We start from the raw sequence: 17,454 nt of genomic DNA, 5'->3' as shown, positions 1-17,454 counted from the left end.
CAAGAAGTGTTAGCAACACGCTAGCTGGCTAACGTTACTCACTCGAATGTTCATGATTAGCTTCTCAGAACTGTGATTAGTACACTCAGGGTTCTAGATTTAACAGAGTACTGTATCTGAAGCCAGTACTGGTCCCAGTGTGAGCGGCCATGTTGGTTTGATGTGACTCTGTAAATGTGGAAGGAACTGGTAGAGGAGAAGACGACCCCAGGATGAGGCGCTGAGGAGGCGTTTCTGTGGATTTTACCTGTTAAAGGTGGGGAATTACAGCTTCCCCTCGAGTGCAGCATTGGGTACAACAGAAACAGGTGAGTGATCAGTGGTCATGTGACATGCTGGGGCTGATGGGTAGTGTAGTTCTGTGCAAGTTCCAACAGCTTACTGGCTCTAAAATGATGAAATTTCTTTCAGAGTCTGGATGCCATCATTCAGATAAAGTGTGAATGTTTCAGTTTGTGGTCAGTGATCTCTGAAGTGTAAGCGTTACAGTGTGTAAGCGAGCATGAGAAGATGAAAGTGCTGCAGTTTCCTGGCTTTTGTGTCGCCCCTTCGCCACACTATCATGTGTTATTGTAGTGTTTCTCAAAACCCTCACGTGACGATGCACTTCTTCTTTTCTTCTGTCTTTGATTTTGGCTCTTCAGTAAAATTAAAATCTGGAAGACCATTTTGAACATTATGATGAATGATAAAAATCTTTGAGATTTGAAATTTTCACACTGAAGAACTGGAGGTGGTTTAAAGATGTCTGGCTGCAGAACTAATTCAACAAAACATCAAAACAAAGGAAACAGGTTTGTGAGATTTGTGTCTCCTCCTTTCTGAGATGTTTACCTCTAAGATCGTTATATGTAAAATAGGGGAGGAGTAATGGGCAACACAGAGCAGGATATACCGTACGATGTTGCAGTGAGAAGTGAGAGTCTTATTGAAGCCGTTCCTTGCATCTTGACTTGTCGTCATGGTCAGTGCTAAAGGTTTGATTGAATTCTTGCGGAAACCAGTTGGAAATGTCTCGATCTTTGGTCTCATTCTTTTTGGTTTGGAGGAGATTCTGGATGAAGAATTTGTTTGTCCTTGTGATCGTATCTACAATAAATTAATATGTGCTTTTTGTTGCATACTCCCTTGCGCAGGTTGCTTTGTTTTCACTTTTTGTTTCCTGGACCTGTCCTCAGAGAGAAATGATGGAAATATGTGCTGTAAATGCACCTGGTATAAATGGCTGTACTCTGCTCTCACAGCTGTGATATGGCTGTTTCTCTTCTTTTTCGATGGCCGATACCTGGCCTGTGCCTGCTCAGATTGGGAAGGTGTGTATGCAACAAATGCAACTTTGGGGAGTATAAAATGGTGCAAGCCGATTAGAAATGAAACGCCAGTGCTTGAGAGTCAGAAGAAAACTCTGAAGTGGATCTCCAGGTCTCAGGTGAGTTCTAAATTATACACAGCAAAGTTGGACTTCATTCTTTCATCTTCAGTAAGAACTTAATCCTGGTCAGGGTCACAGTGGATCCCAACTTTATCTTGGGAACATTTGTTTTAAATGGTTTCTTCCATTATATTTAGGAAGATATATATATATATATATATATATATATATATATATATATATATATATATATATATATATATATATATCTTCCATATATTTAGGTTTTATTTTGTAGAACCAAAAAACTTCTGGAGTCTGTAGTAAGTAGAAGGACACTGGGTAGAGTTCATACCTTCGCCATGCCACATATTTTCAACATCAAAATCAAATCACTTGAATCTTGAATAATACTAAAGCTGTACACCAAATTTCATCAAACCCCGTTTGCTACTTTTTGAGTTACGTTGGGAACAAACAATAAATCCTGGATCTGAATACATATCCAGATTTGCATCAAAATCTAATCAACTATTCCTTGACTTATGGGCAACCTTTCCTCAAAATTTCATCAAAATCCGCTCACTACTTTTTGAGTTACATTGGGAAAAAGTAACCATAATCCTCATCCAACACAGTTGGCAGAGGTATGAATGAATGAATGAATGAATGAATGAATGAATTTTATTTGAATGAATTTATTTATTTCGAACATGCATAAAGAAGGTAAAAAAAAAGACAGTTCTTATTTTGCTTGGTGATTTTTTTGTCCCTCAGTTAAACTCACACTCTCTCTGTAAATCATAGGTTTTGCTGTCACAGGAAGGCATGAATAACGACAAAACTGAAACTAAAACTAAATAAAGTGTAGAGTTTATCACATATGATTTATGCTCCAGACTAAAGCCCAGTGACTTCAACAGTGACTCCATAATAGAAAGCTGAGGGTCGACACACAGTCATCCAGCGTAAAGTCCAGCAGCTCGGTCTGAGCCGAGTTCAGCTCTGTTCCATACAGCAGGTGGATTTCCATCACCAGTGAAGAACACAGAAGAGCCACTATCACTAACCAGGGTTGCCAGGTTTCAACAAAATGAATGAAGACTGAAGTGTTGATGAACTCATCTAATCTGGCAACACAGTCATTATTTTCCTGACCTCTGCTCCTCCCCCTCAGCATGGGGCAGTGTGATGATTTTTATGTGTGTGTGTGTGTGTGTGTGTGTATGTGACTGTGGCTTAATGATTAGAGAAGCAGCTTTGGGACCTTTAGTGTGCTTAAACAAGGCACCAAGCCCCCCAGGCTGCCCTGGGTATGTTGTACATTGCTCTGGATAAGAGCGTCTGCCAAATGCCATTAATTTAATGTAATATGCACTGTGGTGGCATGGCGGTGCAGTGGTGATCACTGTCACCTCACGGGAAGTTTCCTCCGGGTGCTCTGGTTTCCCCCACAGTCCAAAGACATACAGATTAATTTGATTGGCGACTCTAAATTGCCCACAGGTGTGAATGTGTACCTGCCCCCAGATGAGGGTTTGGATCCCTCTGGTGTGCTATAATCACCCAAGAGAATTCATAGAAGCTAGTTGATGGTTTCCTGGATCGCTGACCCTCAACTATGAGGATGGTGACAGATATGCACTGCATTGATAATATATTAAATAAAAACAAAAGTGTCTGCATGTACACTCACTGCGATATTCAGTACATTACACTGGTTTGTTTATATTTTAGATCATAGCTTTATTCATCTTGGCTCTCATCATTCTTCTGACTGTCATCTGCAAGTGCATAACTATGGTTAGAGGTAAAAATCTCAGAAAGGAGGAGACACAAAACTGGTAAGTAACTTGATTTGCATTTTTATATTTATTTATTTCACCTGTATTTAACCCGAGGAGTCAATTCAAGAGAAAAGCCGATTTTAAAATGAATGATTTCAGTTTGATTCGATTGGATCTGTAAACGTTCCTCCTCCAGGACACCACGTTAGTTCCATGTTTCCATGTTCAATACATCTCGACACACACAACATGTTTTTCTTCTGTATTTCTCTGTTTTATTCCCAGCACAACACATCAAGATGAAACTGTACGGGAGACTCAGGGAGAGGAAAATCAGCACTGACCCTCAGGAAGTCATGTGATCATAAACAGCGATGCTCCCTTCTGATTTCCTTTATAGGATTCGGGTTAGTTTTTTATTTGTTGTTTTGTTTTTAGATTGATGTTAATTATGATGTTATTTTGAGTCAATAATCTCCTGCATTTGTAATCCTCTGATCAGACAGATTTCTGTTATTTCTCTATCATGTGATGGTTATTAAAATAATAATTTCAAGATTTAAATAATTTGTATCTTGTCAGATTGTTAATAAGTTAGAGCTGATGACACTGTTCAGGGTTGGACTGTGTTTCTTTCTGCGGGACAAAGTTTAACACCTTTAACGAAAGAAAAATATAATTCTATTTTGTTTTGTCTTAGATTTTTTAATAATGCAGTGCTATAAATATCCAAGGTATAAAAGGTATATGTGAGGTATAAAACTATAAAATGAAATAAATGAAATAAACGTGTGTATGCGTGAGAAGATGAAAGTGCTGCAGTTCTCATGCTTTGTGTCGCTTCATCGTCATGCTATTGTGTGTTACTGTAGTGTTTCTGAAAACCCTCATGTGAAGATGACCCTCGTCTTTTCTTCTGTTTTTGATTTTGGCCCTTAAATTTTACTAAAGTTCAACTCTGTAAAAATATTTGAATAATTCTGGTGAATTTAATTCCATTTACATTCGATAGAAGTGATGCATTTTTAACTGGAATTTAAAAAAAAAAGTCTCTTGCAAGTTCTGCAAAAGTCAGTAATCTCCTGAATGTGAAGGCACCGACCTCCTCAGACCACTGACGGGAACTGAGACTTCCTGTCAGACGCTTTGTGCCAGTTTCAGATCGTTCACTAACCTCGCTCTTCCTCTGTTTCTTCTGTAATCAGGGCTTTAAGGGAATTTTACACCAACTGCTGGATTTTCTTTATTTCTCTTCTATTTCTTCTCAGTACAGTCTGCTTTCATTCTTTCATTTCAGTAAAATTATTTTTTCCCAGACTATAGAAAATAAAATGATTAAAAATAAGAATTATTCCTCAAACTTTGATGATGCTCAGAATGAAGTGGGTTTTGCTATCGAGTATACTGATCTCATATTTACATCATCTCATATTTATCTCAGCAGCTTTCTCTTCAACTCAGCACTGAAGGTGATACTGAAATGCAGAATCTCCACAAATTATGTGGAACCTCAGTGTCATTTTTGATCAAACACTTTCCTTTGATTCTCATGTAAACTTCCTGGTTAAAACAGCATTTTTCCACCTTCCTAACTCTCACTCAGTGGATGATGCTGAAATGCTTATCCATGCCTTCATTACATCGTGCTTAGATTCCTTCTTTTTGGCCTCCCAGTTAAAACACTTGCTCGTCTGCAGTGCATTCAAAATTCTTCTCCAGACGTCTCACTCATATTAGAGGTACTGCTCACATCACCCCGACTCTTTATCGTCTATACCAGGTGCCTGTTTCTTTTCACATCCAGTACAAACTCCTGCTTTACACTTTCAGAGCCCTTCATGGCCTCAATCCAACCTACCCACAAGACCCTTTACATCCTTAGACCACCTCCTGTAGCTTAAGATCAACTGATTCTGGTTTATTATTGATTCCCAAATAGAGACTCTCTTTCATGGGTGGTAGAGTTTTCAGTGTCCAAAACTCTGGAATGCACTTCCCAAGAACCTCAGGGAAATCTCCTCCATCACACAATTTAAGACTCACCTTCAATCTCACATTTTCTCTTGATGTTAACATTCTGTGTCTGTCTCACTCTGTGATCATGGAGTGTTTCATCTGAGCTTATTTGTTATTTTTCTTTCCCCATTCTGTCTATTTGTGTTTCTGAAAGGCACTGAGACAAAGACCAACATACACACACTCAACACTCACCCAAACACACACACCCAACACTCACGCAGGCACACTCAACACACACTCAACACTCACCCAGGCACACACACACACACACACACACACACACACACACACACACACAACACTCACCCAGGCACGCGCGCGCACACACACACACACACACACACACACACACACACACACACACACACACACACACACACACACACCCAACACTCACCCAGGCACACTCAACACACACTCAACACTCACCCAGGCACACACTCAACACTCACCCAGGCACACTCAAACACACACTCAACACTCACCCAGGCACGCGCGCGCACACACACACACACACACACACACACACACACACACACACACACACACCACTCACCCAGGCACACTCAACACACACTCAACACTCACCCAGGCACACACACACCACTCACCCAGGCACACTCAACACACACTCAACACTCACCCAGGCACACACACACCACTCACCCAGGCACACTCAAACACACACTCAACACTCACCCAGGCACACACTCAACACTCACCCAGGCACACACTCAACACTCACCCAGGCACACTCAAACACACACTCAACACTCACTCAAACACACACTCAACACTCACCCAGGCACACTCAAACACACACTCAACACTCACCCAGGCACACTCAAACACACACTCAACACTCACCCAGGCACACACTCAACACTCACCCAGGCACACACTCAACACTCACCCAGGCACACTCAAACACACACTCAACACTCACTCAAACACACACTCAACACTCACCCAGGCACACTCAAACACACACTCAACACTCCCCAGGCACACTCAAACACACACTCAACACTCACCCAGGCACACTCAAACACACACTCAACACTCACTCAAACACACACTCAACACTCACCCAGGCACACTCAAACACACACTCAACACTCACCCAGGCACACTCAAACACACACTCAACACTCACCCAGGCACACTCAAACACACACTCAACACTCACCTAGGCACACTCAAACACACACTCAACACTCACCCAGGCACACACTCAACACTCACCCAGGCACACTCAAACACACACTCAACACTCACCCAAACACACACTCCCAGTGTCATTCATCCAATTCCTTTTGCTATTATAAACAACTGGGGGTTACTGACCAAGATGTCAGGATTCAAACCTCAGGTCTGGAAATGTTTATTGATGCTTCCTATGAGGGTTCAGTGTGATTGCAACTCTACTTACAGCACTTCTCAAAAAAAGCCCCTAAAGACTCACCTGGAACCACACCGCCGCTGAGGCCTTCACTCAGCTCAGCACTGCATTCACTACATTCAACAATGACCATGTTAACATCATAAGCTAAACTACAATAATACAGTGGGCGGCACGGTGGTGTAGTGGTTAGCACAGTCGCTTCACAGCAAGAAGGTTCTGGGTTTGAACCCAGCGGCCAGCTAAGGCCTTTCTGTGTGGAGTTTGCATGTTCTCCCCGTGTCTGCGTGGGTTTCCTCTGGGTGCTCCGGTTTCCCACACAGTCCAAAGACATACAGTTAGATTAACGTGGGGCGGCCTTGGGCTGAGGTGCCCTTGAGCGAGGTACCGAACCCCTGACTGCTCCCCGGGCGCTCTGGTGTGGCTGCCCACTGCTCTGAGTGTGTGTGTGTGTGTGTGTGTGTGCGTTCACTGCTTCAGATGAGTTAAATGCAGAAGATGAATTTCACTGTGCTTGAAGTGTGCATGTGATAAATAAAGGTTTCTTCTTAAAAAAAATAATATTCAGACAATACGACTTTCAATTCCAATTATATCCAAGAACTATCCCACAATGGAATTTACTCCTCCACATGTTAAAACTGGTAAAGGTGTCCCTACATGTAAGGACCTGCTTGCCAGTGTTAAAATATAAAACCTATAGTCACGTGTGCATGATGGTCTGCATGTGTATAGCCGTTTACGGAGGCGGTTTGTGCAGTCACGAGACACAGCAAAAATGTAAGGGGGGGGGGGAACAAATATAAGTGTGAACTGGAAAAACGAGATCAGTGATCTGATTAAGGAGTTGAAGATTGAAAATGAATATAAGAGTTGAAAGTGAACTCTTCAGAAACCTAAAGAATATCATGCACTTTTAATAGTTGGTTAATAACACACTGCTGGGGGTTTAATAACTGATGTAGGTGTGATGTAGTTTTCTTAAATCTTTCACATTGCTTTTTTCATGACAAATGAAGAATCTTTGTGAGGTTTCATTTTCTCATGTCTCCTCCCCTGTGATATACTTCATTTGAACATCCTTCAGTATTTAAGGGGAGGAGTAATGAATGACACACAGCAAGGTATATGAGAGAGCAGTGATCAAATAAACATCAGATTATCACAACAGGCTCAGGAAGTCTCATTTACATCAAATCGTCTCTGACTGTCACCATGGAGTTTCTTGTTAAGTTCTGGAAGAAATATGTGGGACGTTTTGGGATGTTCAGTCTTGTTCTCTTGGGTCTGGAGAACTTCCTGGATGATAATTTTGTTTGTCCTTGCAAAAGAAGCTACAATCAAGTGATTTGTGTTTTCTACTGTGTTGTCCCTGCTTTTGGTTGCTTGATTTGTACATTGTGCTTTGTGGATCTGTCATCATCAACAAAGAATAAAGAGATGGTGTGTACCGGTAACTCCAGAAATAAAGGACAAAGAATTTTCTACTCTATTCTTGCTGTATTAATCTGGCTGTCCCTTTTTTTCACTGATGGCCGATATCTGGCTTGTGCATGGTCAGACTGGGATGGTGTGCTCACTAAATCTGACACTTTTGGGATTGGAAAATGGTGCAAGCCGACTGGAAATGAAACCTCTGAGATCGAGACACAGCAGAGGACTCTGAAGTTGATGTACATATCTCAGGTGAGTTCTGAGTTCAGCAACATGTTTTAATCAAACACTAATAATAATTTTCAAACAAGATTCCAACATTCTTAAAAACAGCTTCCTGTCTTTGACTTGTTCCTGCTGGGTGTAGGCAGTGTGTATGATATCATAAAGAAAAAGACCAGAAAAACACAGGAGTGTACCTGTGTTACTGTGTGAATGAGTGACTGGATATGGGGTCAAAGCAATGTAACAAATAAAGCAAACTGCGTCTGAAAAACATCTTTCAGTCTTCTAAAATATGACACATTAGTTGTGCACTTATGTTTTGGCTTCAATATTTGCTCATCTTACCAATCCTTTTTTCATTTCAGCTTACAGGTTTTAGCCTGATGATATTGGTTATCATTGCTTTAGCAACATTCAAGTATTGCAGGCAGAAAAAAACACAACAGGTGAGGAGCAACACCAAAGAGCGGCAGGTTAATAAACCAAAGAGCTTTAACATATGAAGTCTTATTCATTAAAAACCGTAAATTTTCCTCCAGTAGGATTCTGTTTTAGTGACACTTTGTTTCATGTGTACTTTTACAGCTGTGCCACTGGCTGAGAATTGTTTATGACTCAGTGATTGGATGGTTTTGAGTTCAAATCCCAGGACTGTCAGGAAGAACATTAACCTTCGACTGCTCAGTGCTGTAGTGTCCTGACTTTAGATAAAAATATCTGTCTTTTTAAATTCACAAAATTACATGCTCTAAAATGTAATACGGGTAGTCGTCGACTTACGACTGCGTTTGGTTACGACTGACTGGTCATAAACCGATTTGGTCGTAAGTCGGCCTATGTTAAATGAACATTTATATTGTGATGTGTAATGATATTGTAATCATCTTAAAGTCTTATTTTATCAACATTTTCTTATTTCATTACCTTGGCTCATTATTTGGTTTAAGTCAAACACTGCATACTACACTGCGTACAGTACAATTCATTTAATATGTGCAAAACAAAAAATACGAAATACAGGTGTGAAAAATAGAAAACATTTTAGTTTGAAACATACCAAAATACAAATGTAAAACATAGCAAAATACAAAACTTAGTGACCGCTGGCATCACTGGTGCTTGGCTGTGGGTCGTCTACATCATCATCAGCTGTTGCAGTGCTCACGCTGGAGGGAGCATTTGCTCGTTTCATAAACCACGAGCTGGGGCGGAAACTGTTGTACATGGGGAGAGGCTGGATGCTGGGTGGGGCCAGGAGCTGGGGTGAAAACTGTTGTACGTGGCGAGAGGCTGGATGCTGGGTGGGGCCAGGAGCTGGGGCGGAAACTGTTGTACGCAGCGAGAGGCTAGATGCTAGGCGGGGCCAGGAGCTGGGGCGGAAACTGTCGTACACTCAGCTAGCTCAGCTGGGAAACACTTGCCAGCCATAACCAGACGGTCATAAAGTCGATCGGTCGTAAGTTGCATAGGTCGTAAGTCGACGACTACCTGTATTCAGAGGGATAGTATCTATCTCTCTCTCTCGCACGCCATAACCTGCAGACAGGTAAAAACCACAGATTAAGTTCTCTTTTCTCTCTGTTTCACCCTTCTCCTTCTGTATTTCTTGATCCTCTTCATATTATACTCAGTGCAGACAATGCTATCAGTTAGACATTTATATTATAATTATTTTTGACATTATCTTGTCATTTCTATTAATGAATTAATTTATTGTCTTGTGATTTTTTCCCCCTTTTAGATATGTTTACTTTGTGCAGTTAAGTAATCTCAGACAAACCTCCTGTAATGTTCTTACCGGTATCTTCTCTTATATTTAAAATACAAAATAAAAGGAACACAAATTAACTAATGCATTTAACTTTGTTCTGTTAAATTGTTTAAGCAGTAAAAAATATTTCTGTATCAGAACTGTATCACCCCAGTTCCCGAAACACACAGGCTGATTCTGTGACCCTCATACCTCCTGCCAATAACCTTCAATCCAAGCCAGAGCCCATACTCCATTGTCCTGTTTCATTCATACCATTGTATGGGACTTTGACAGGGAAATAGCCAACACGCTATCTGAAGAACATGAACCTGAAGGAAAGTTCTCATTAAATACAGAAGGGGTGATCTCGTCTCGTCTCGTCTTCTTCCGCTTATCCGGGACCGGGTCGCGGAGGCAGCAGTCTAAGCATGGAAGCCCAAACTTCCCTTTCCCCAGACACCTCGGCCAGCTCCTCGGGAAGAACACCGAGGCGTTCCCAGGCCAGCCGAGAGACATAGTCCCTCCAGCATGTCCTGGGTCTTCCCCGGGGCCTCCTCCCGGGGGACATGCCTGGAACACCTCCCCAGGGAGGCGTCCAGGAGGCATCCGAAAAAGATGCCCGAGCCACCTCAGCTGGTTCCTCTCGATGTGGAGGAGCAGCGGCTCTACTCCGAGCTCCTCCCGAGTGACTGTGCTTCTCACCCTATCTCTAAGGGAGCACCCAGCCACCCTGCGAAGGAAACTCATTTCAGCCGCTTGTATCCGCAATCTTGTTCTTTCTGTCATTACCCAAAGCTCATGACTATAGGTGAGAGTCGGAACGTAGATCGACCGGTAAATTGAGAGCTTCGCCTTTTGGCTCAGCTCCTTCTTCACCACGACGGACCGGTAAAGCGACCGCATCACTGCAGAGGCTGCACCGATCCGCCTGTCGATCTCACACTCCATCCTTCCCTCACTCGTGAACAAGATCCCGAGATACTTAAACTCCTCTACTTGAGGCAGGACTTCTCCACCAACCTGGAGAGGGCAAGCCACCCTTTTCCGGTCGAGAACCATGGCCTCGGACTTGGAGGTGCTGATTCTCATCCCAGCCGCTTCACACTCGACTGCAAACCGCCCCAGTGCATGCTGAAGGTCCTGGTTTGAAGAAGCCAACAGGACAACATCATCCGCAAAAAGCAGAGATGAAATCCTGTGGTTCCCAAACAGGATTCCTTCCGGCCCCTGGCTGCGCCTAGAAATTCTGTCCATAAAAATTATGAACAGAACCGGTGACAAAGGGCAGCCCTGCCGGAGTCCAACATGCACTGGGAACAGGTCTGACTTACTGCCGGCAATGCGAATCAGACTCCTGCTCCGTTCGTACAGGGACCGGACAGCCCTTAGCAAAGAGCCCCGAACCCCATACTCCCGAAGCACCCCCCACAGAATACCACGGGGGACATGGTTGAATGCCTTCTCCAGATCCACAAAGCACATGTGGACTGGTTGGGCAAACTCCCATGAACCCTCGAGCACCCTATGAAGGGTATAGAGCTGGTCCAGTGTTCCGCGACCAGGACGAAAACCGCATTGTTCCTCCTGGATCCAAGGTTCGACTATCGGTCGAATTCTCCTCTCCAGTACCCTGGAGTAAACTTTCCCTGGGAGGCTGAGAAGTGTGATTCCCCTATAATTGGAGCACACTCTCCGGTCCCCTTTCTTAAAAAGAGGGACCACCACCCCAGTCTGCCACTCCAGAGGCACTGTCCCCGACCGCCACGCAATGCTGCAGAGGTGTGTCAACCAAGACAGCCCCACAACATCCAGAGACTTGAGATACTCAGGGCGGATCTCATCCACCCCCGGTGCCTTGCCACCGAGGAGCTTGCAAACCACCTCAGTGACTTCGGCTTGGGTAATGGACGAGTCCACCTCTGAGTCATCAGCCTCAGTCTCCTCAGTGGAAGACATGACGGTGGGATTGAGGAGATCCTCAAAGTATTCCTTCCACCGCCCGACAATGTCCCCAGTCGAGGTCAACAGCTCCCCACCCGCACTGTAAACAGTGTTGGCAGAGTACTGCTTCCCCCTCCTGAGGCGCCGGACGGTTTGCCAGAATTTCTTCGAGGCCGACCGATAGTCCTTCTCCATGGCCTCCCCGAACTCCTCCCAGTTCCGAGTTTTTGCCTCCGCAACTGCCCGAGCTGCAGCACGCCTGGCCTGCCGATACCCGTCGGCTGCCTCAGGAGTCCCGGAGGTCAACATGGCCCGATAGGACTCCTTCTTCAGCTTGACGGCATCCCTTACTTCCGGTGTCCACCACCGGGTTCGGGGATTGCCGCCACGACAGGCACCGGAGACCTTGCGGCCACAGCTCCGAACAGCTGCGTCCACAATGGAGGTAGAGAACATGGTCCACTCAGACTCAATGTCCCCCGCCTCCCTCGGAAGCTGGGAAAAGCTCTCCCGGAGGTGGGAGTTAAAGACCTCCCCAACAGAGTGCTCGGCCAGACGTTCCCAGGGGTGATCACAATTTACAAATAGAAAATGTGATGTGGTAAGCTTTTGAACAACTGTAGAACATCAGTAGTTCAAAACTAGTTCATGGAGTTAAAAAGAATAAAAAGTAAGTCTTACTACTTAGTTAAAGGAACAGTCCAGTTGTTTTCAACCTCATCTCTAATGACTAGCGTCGAGATAAAATTGAAAATATCTGACAAAAAATTCAAACTACTAATTTAAGGTCAGACAACTTAAGTGCCAGTTTAAGTGACCCTGTAGTTAACAATATAACTGTATCAGATCTTTTGTCCTTGCAAAAGAAGCTACAATCATGTGATTTCTTTTTTCTACTGTTTTGTCCCTGCTTTTGGTTGCTTGATTTGTACATTGTTCTTTGTGGATCTGTCACCATCAAAAGAGAATGAAGAGGGGGCACAGAATGAAGAGATGGTGTGTAACTCCAGAGATAAAGGACAAAGAATTTTCTACTCTATTCTCATTGTATTAATCTGGCTGTCCCTTTTTCAGGCTGATGGTCGATATGTGGCTTGTGGGGGGTCAGACTGGGATGGTGTGTTCAGTAAATCTGACACTTTTGGGATTGTAAAATGGTGCAAGCCAACTGGAAATGAAACCTCTGAGATCGAGACACAGCAGAAGACTCTGGAGTTGATGTACATATCTCAGGTGAGTTCTGAGTTCAGCAACATTTTTTAATCAAACACTAATAATACTTTTCAAAGAAGATTCCAACATTCTTAAAAACAGCTTCCTGTCTTTGACTTGTTCCTGCTGGGTGTAGACAGTGTGTATGATATCATGAAGAAAAAGACCAGAAAAACACACTGTGTGTGAGGAGTGTACCTGTGTTACTGTGTGAATGAGTGACTGGATATGGGGTCAAAGCAACGTAACAAATAAAGCAAACTGTGTCTGAAAAACATCTTTCAGTCCTCTAAAAAATGCATACAGTGGTGCTTGAAAGTTTGTGAACCCTTTAGAATTTTCTATATTTCTGCATAAATATGACCTAAAACATCATCAGATTTTCACACAAGTCCTAAAAGTAGATATAGAGAACCCAGTTAAACAAATGAGACAAAAATATTACACTTGGTCATTTATTTATTGAGAAAAATGATCCAATATTACATATCTGTGAGTGGCAAAAGTATGTGAACCTCTAGGATTAGCAGTTAATTTGAAGGTGAAATTAGAGTCAGGTGTTTTCAATCAATGGGATGACAATCAGGTGTGAGTGGGCACCCTGTTTTATTTAAAGAACAGGGATCTATCAAAGTCTGATCTTCACAACACATGTTTGTGGAAGTGTATCATGGCATGAACAAAGGAGATTTCTGAGGACCTCAGAAAAAGCGTTGTTGATGCTCATCAGGCTGGAAAAGGTTACAAAACCATCTCTAAAGAGTTTGGACTCCACCAATCCACAGTCAGACAGATTGTGTACAAATGGAGGAAATTCAAGACCATTGTTACCCTCCCCAGGAGTGGTCGACCAACAAAGATCGCTCCAAGAGCAAGGCGTGTAATAGGCAGCGAGTTCACAAAGGACCCCAGGGTAACTTGTAAGCAACTGAAGGCCTCTCTTACATTGGCTAATGTTAATGTTCATGAGTCCACCATCAGGAGAACACTGAACAACAGTGGTGTGCATGGCAGGGTTGCAAGGAGAAAGCCACTGCTCTCCAAAAAGAACATTGCTGCTCATCTGCAGTTTGCTAAAGATCATGTGGACAAGCCAGAAGGCTACTGGAAAAATGTTTTGTGGATGGATGAGACCAAAATAGAACTTTTTGGTTTAAATGAGAAGTGTTATGTTTGGAGAAAGGAAAACACTGCATTCCAGTATAAGAACCTTATCCCATCTGTGAAACATGGTGGTGGTAGTATCATGGTTTGGGCCTGTTTTGCTGCATCTGGGCCAGGATGGCTTGCCATCATTGATGGAGCAATGAATTCTGAATTATACACTGAAAAAAATTATATCTTAGCAAGTGAAAATATCTTGAAAGTAGTTGAAACAATCTAGCATTTCTTATTAGAAGAAAACAAGACACCAATTTTGAGATTATTAAACCTAGTTCTAGATTGCAACCAATTTATTCTAAGATGTCTTACCAAGTGTAATATCTTACTGCACTGGCAGATTATTTCACTTGATTATAGTCTAAATGTTCTCAAATTTATTATGTTTTTCCTTATATTAGGATGGCTAGTTTTTGCAGTGTACCAGCAAATTCTAAAGGAAAATGTCAGGACATCTGTCCATGAACTGAATCTCAAGAGAAGGTGGGTCATGCAGCAAGACAATGACCCTAAGCACACAAGTTCTTCTACCAAAGAATGGTTAAAGAAGAATAAAGTGAATGTTCTGGAATGGCCAAGTCAAAGTCCTGACCTTAATCCAATGGAAATGTTGTGGAAGGACCTGAAGCGAGCAGTTCATGTGAGGAAACCCACCAACATCCCAGAGTTGAAGCTGTTCTGTATGGAGGAACGGGCTAAAATTCCTCCAAGCCGGTGTGCAGGACTGATCAACAGTTACCGCAAAAGTTTAGTTGCAGTTATTGCTGCACAAGGGGGTCACACCAGATACTGAAAGCAAAGGTTCACATACTTTTGCCACTCACAGATATGTAATATTGGATCATTTTCCTCAATAAATAAATGACCAAGTATCACATGTTTGTCTCATTTGTTTAACTGGGTTCTCTTTATCTACTTTTAGGACTTGTGTGAAAACCTGATGATGTTTTATGTCAAATCTCATCTCATTATCTCTAGCCGCTTTATCCTGTCCTACAGGGTCACAGGCAAGCTGGAGCCTATCCCAGCTGACTACGGGTGAAAGGCGGGGTACACCCTGGACAAGTTGCCAGGTCATCACAGGGCTGCACATAGACACAGACAACCATTCACACTCACATTCACACCTACGCTCAATTTAGAGTCACCAGTTAACCTAACCTGCATGTCTTTGGACTGTGGGGGAAACCGGAGCACCCGGAGGAAACCCACGTGGACACGGGGAGAACATGCAAACTCCACACAGAAAGGCCCTCGCCGGCCACGGGGCTCGAACCCAGGACCTTCTTGCTGTGAGGCGACAGCACTAACCACTACACCACCATGCCGCCTAGGTCAAATTTAAGCAGAAATATAGAAAATTCTAAAGGGTTCACAAACTTTCAAGCACCACTGTATTTATGACACCTGCATAGTTGTGCTCTTATGTTTTGGCTTAAATATTTGCTCATCTTACTAATCCTTTTTTTCATTTCAGATTGCAGGTTATATCCTGATTATGGGGATTATCACTGCATTAGTAGCGTTCAAGTATTTCTGGCAGAATAAACCACAACAGGACTCTGAGGAGCAACACCAAAGAGCAGAAGGTTAATAAACCAAAGAACTTTAACATATGAAATCTTATTCATTAAAAACTGTACATTTTCCTCCAACAGGATTCTGTTTTAGTGACACTTTGTTTCATCTGTACTTTTACAGCTGTGCCATTGCTCGAGAATCAGTCATGAAACAGTGATTGGATGGTTGTGAGTTCAAATCCCAGGACTGTCAGGAAGAACATTAACCTTCAACTGCTCAGTGCTGTAGTGTCCTAACTTTAGATAAAAATATCTGTCTGTTTTTAAATTAACAAAATGATATGCTCTAAAATGTAATATTCAGAGGGACAGTATATCAGTTAGACATTTATTATCATTATTTTTGACATTATCTTGTGATTTCTATGAATGAACTGATTTATTATTATCTTGTGATTTTCCTTTTAGATGTTTTTACTTTGTGCAGTTAAGTAATCTCAGACAAACCTCCTGTAATGTACTTATTTTCTCTAATATTTAAAATACAAAATAAAAGGAATACAAATGAGGAACTAATCCATTAATTTGTTTGTTCTGTTAAATTGTATTGTTTAAGCTGTAATAAAGATTTCAAATTTACAAAGCACTGGACATTATCATTCTTACAATATTTCTTACACCAAAAAGGATACTTTATGATGAGACTTATATAGAATTACTCTGTAGAAGTGATGAATTTTACAAAAAAGGCCCCTAAAGACTCACCTGGAACTATATTACCGGTGAGGCCTTCACTCAGCTCAACACTGCATTCACTACAACACCCATTTTGCGCCATCCAGATCCCACCAGGCCATTCGTCATAGAGATCGCTGTCTCTGAGTCAGGGGTGGGAACCGTGTTGTCACAGGACTTTGGTGAGAAGCCAAAACTACATCCCGTGGCTTTCTTTTCCAGAAAACATTCCTCTGTCAAACAAAATTATGATTTTGGAACCCAGGATCTGCTGGCTGTTAAACTCCTGCTGGAGGAGTGGAGACACTGGCTGGAGAGCATGACACACCCTTTCACTGGACTCACAGATCACAGAAATCTAGAAGATCTCTGCAGCAATAAATGCCTAAATCCCCATCAAGCCTGCAGGTCCCTTTGCCTCACCCAGTTTAATTTCATTCTGTCTTATCACCTCAGTTCCAGAAACATACTGGCTAATTTTATGACCCTCATACCTCCTGCTAATAACCTTCAATCCAAGCCAGAGCCCATACTGCATTGTCCTGTTTCATTCATACCATTATGTGGGACTTTGACAGGGAAATAGCCAACATGCTATCTGAAGAACATGAACCTGAAGGAAAATTCTCATGAAATACAGAAGGGGTGATCACAATTTACAAATAGAAAATGTGATGTGGTAAGCTTTTGAACAATTGTAGAACGTCAGTAGTTCAAAACTAGTTCATGGAGTTAAAAAGAATAAAAAGTGAACTCTTTAGAAACTACAGAATGTCACAAATTTTTAATAGTTGGTTAATAACACACTGCTGGGGTTTTAACAACTGTGATGTAGGTGTGATGTTGTTTTTTCCCCCTCCAAATCTTCATTGCATTGCTTTGGGTCAGACTGG

At 42.5% G+C, this 17,454-nt stretch overlaps 1 protein-coding gene across 7 annotated transcripts; it reads left to right on the top strand.

Moving 5' to 3' along the window:
- Window positions 1–687: 687 nt before the first annotated feature.
- On the top strand, window positions 688–16,341 carry LOC132875564 (uncharacterized). 7 transcript variants are annotated; one of them, XM_060912431.1, is made up of 9 exons: window positions 688–794; window positions 1,137–1,429; window positions 3,110–3,216; window positions 3,445–3,566; window positions 8,142–8,266; window positions 8,605–8,712; window positions 13,008–13,166; window positions 15,784–15,895; window positions 16,008–16,341. In XM_060912431.1, the coding sequence occupies exons 5-9, from the start codon at window positions 8,252–8,254 to the stop codon at window positions 16,034–16,036; spliced, it is 423 nt and encodes a 140-aa protein (XP_060768414.1). In that variant the 5' UTR covers window positions 688–794; window positions 1,137–1,429; window positions 3,110–3,216; window positions 3,445–3,566; window positions 8,142–8,251; the 3' UTR covers window positions 16,037–16,341. The 7 variants fall into 7 exon arrangements, 5 of the variants coding, with proteins under 5 accessions (XP_060768414.1, XP_060768415.1, XP_060768416.1 ...); XM_060912432.1 differs by having other exon boundaries at window positions 770–794; window positions 1,305–1,429; XR_009651843.1 differs by lacking the exon at window positions 688–794 and having other exon boundaries at window positions 992–1,429; window positions 8,605–8,685; window positions 8,825–13,166.
- Window positions 16,342–17,454: the final 1,113 nt, after the last annotated feature.

This window comes from Neoarius graeffei, chromosome 28, assembly GCF_027579695.1.
Source record: "Neoarius graeffei isolate fNeoGra1 chromosome 28, fNeoGra1.pri, whole genome shotgun sequence".
NCBI lineage: Eukaryota > Metazoa > Chordata > Actinopteri > Siluriformes > Ariidae > Neoarius > Neoarius graeffei.
Note: the sequence above shows the minus strand (reverse complement) of the source record. Positions and strands in the feature narration are given on the sequence as shown.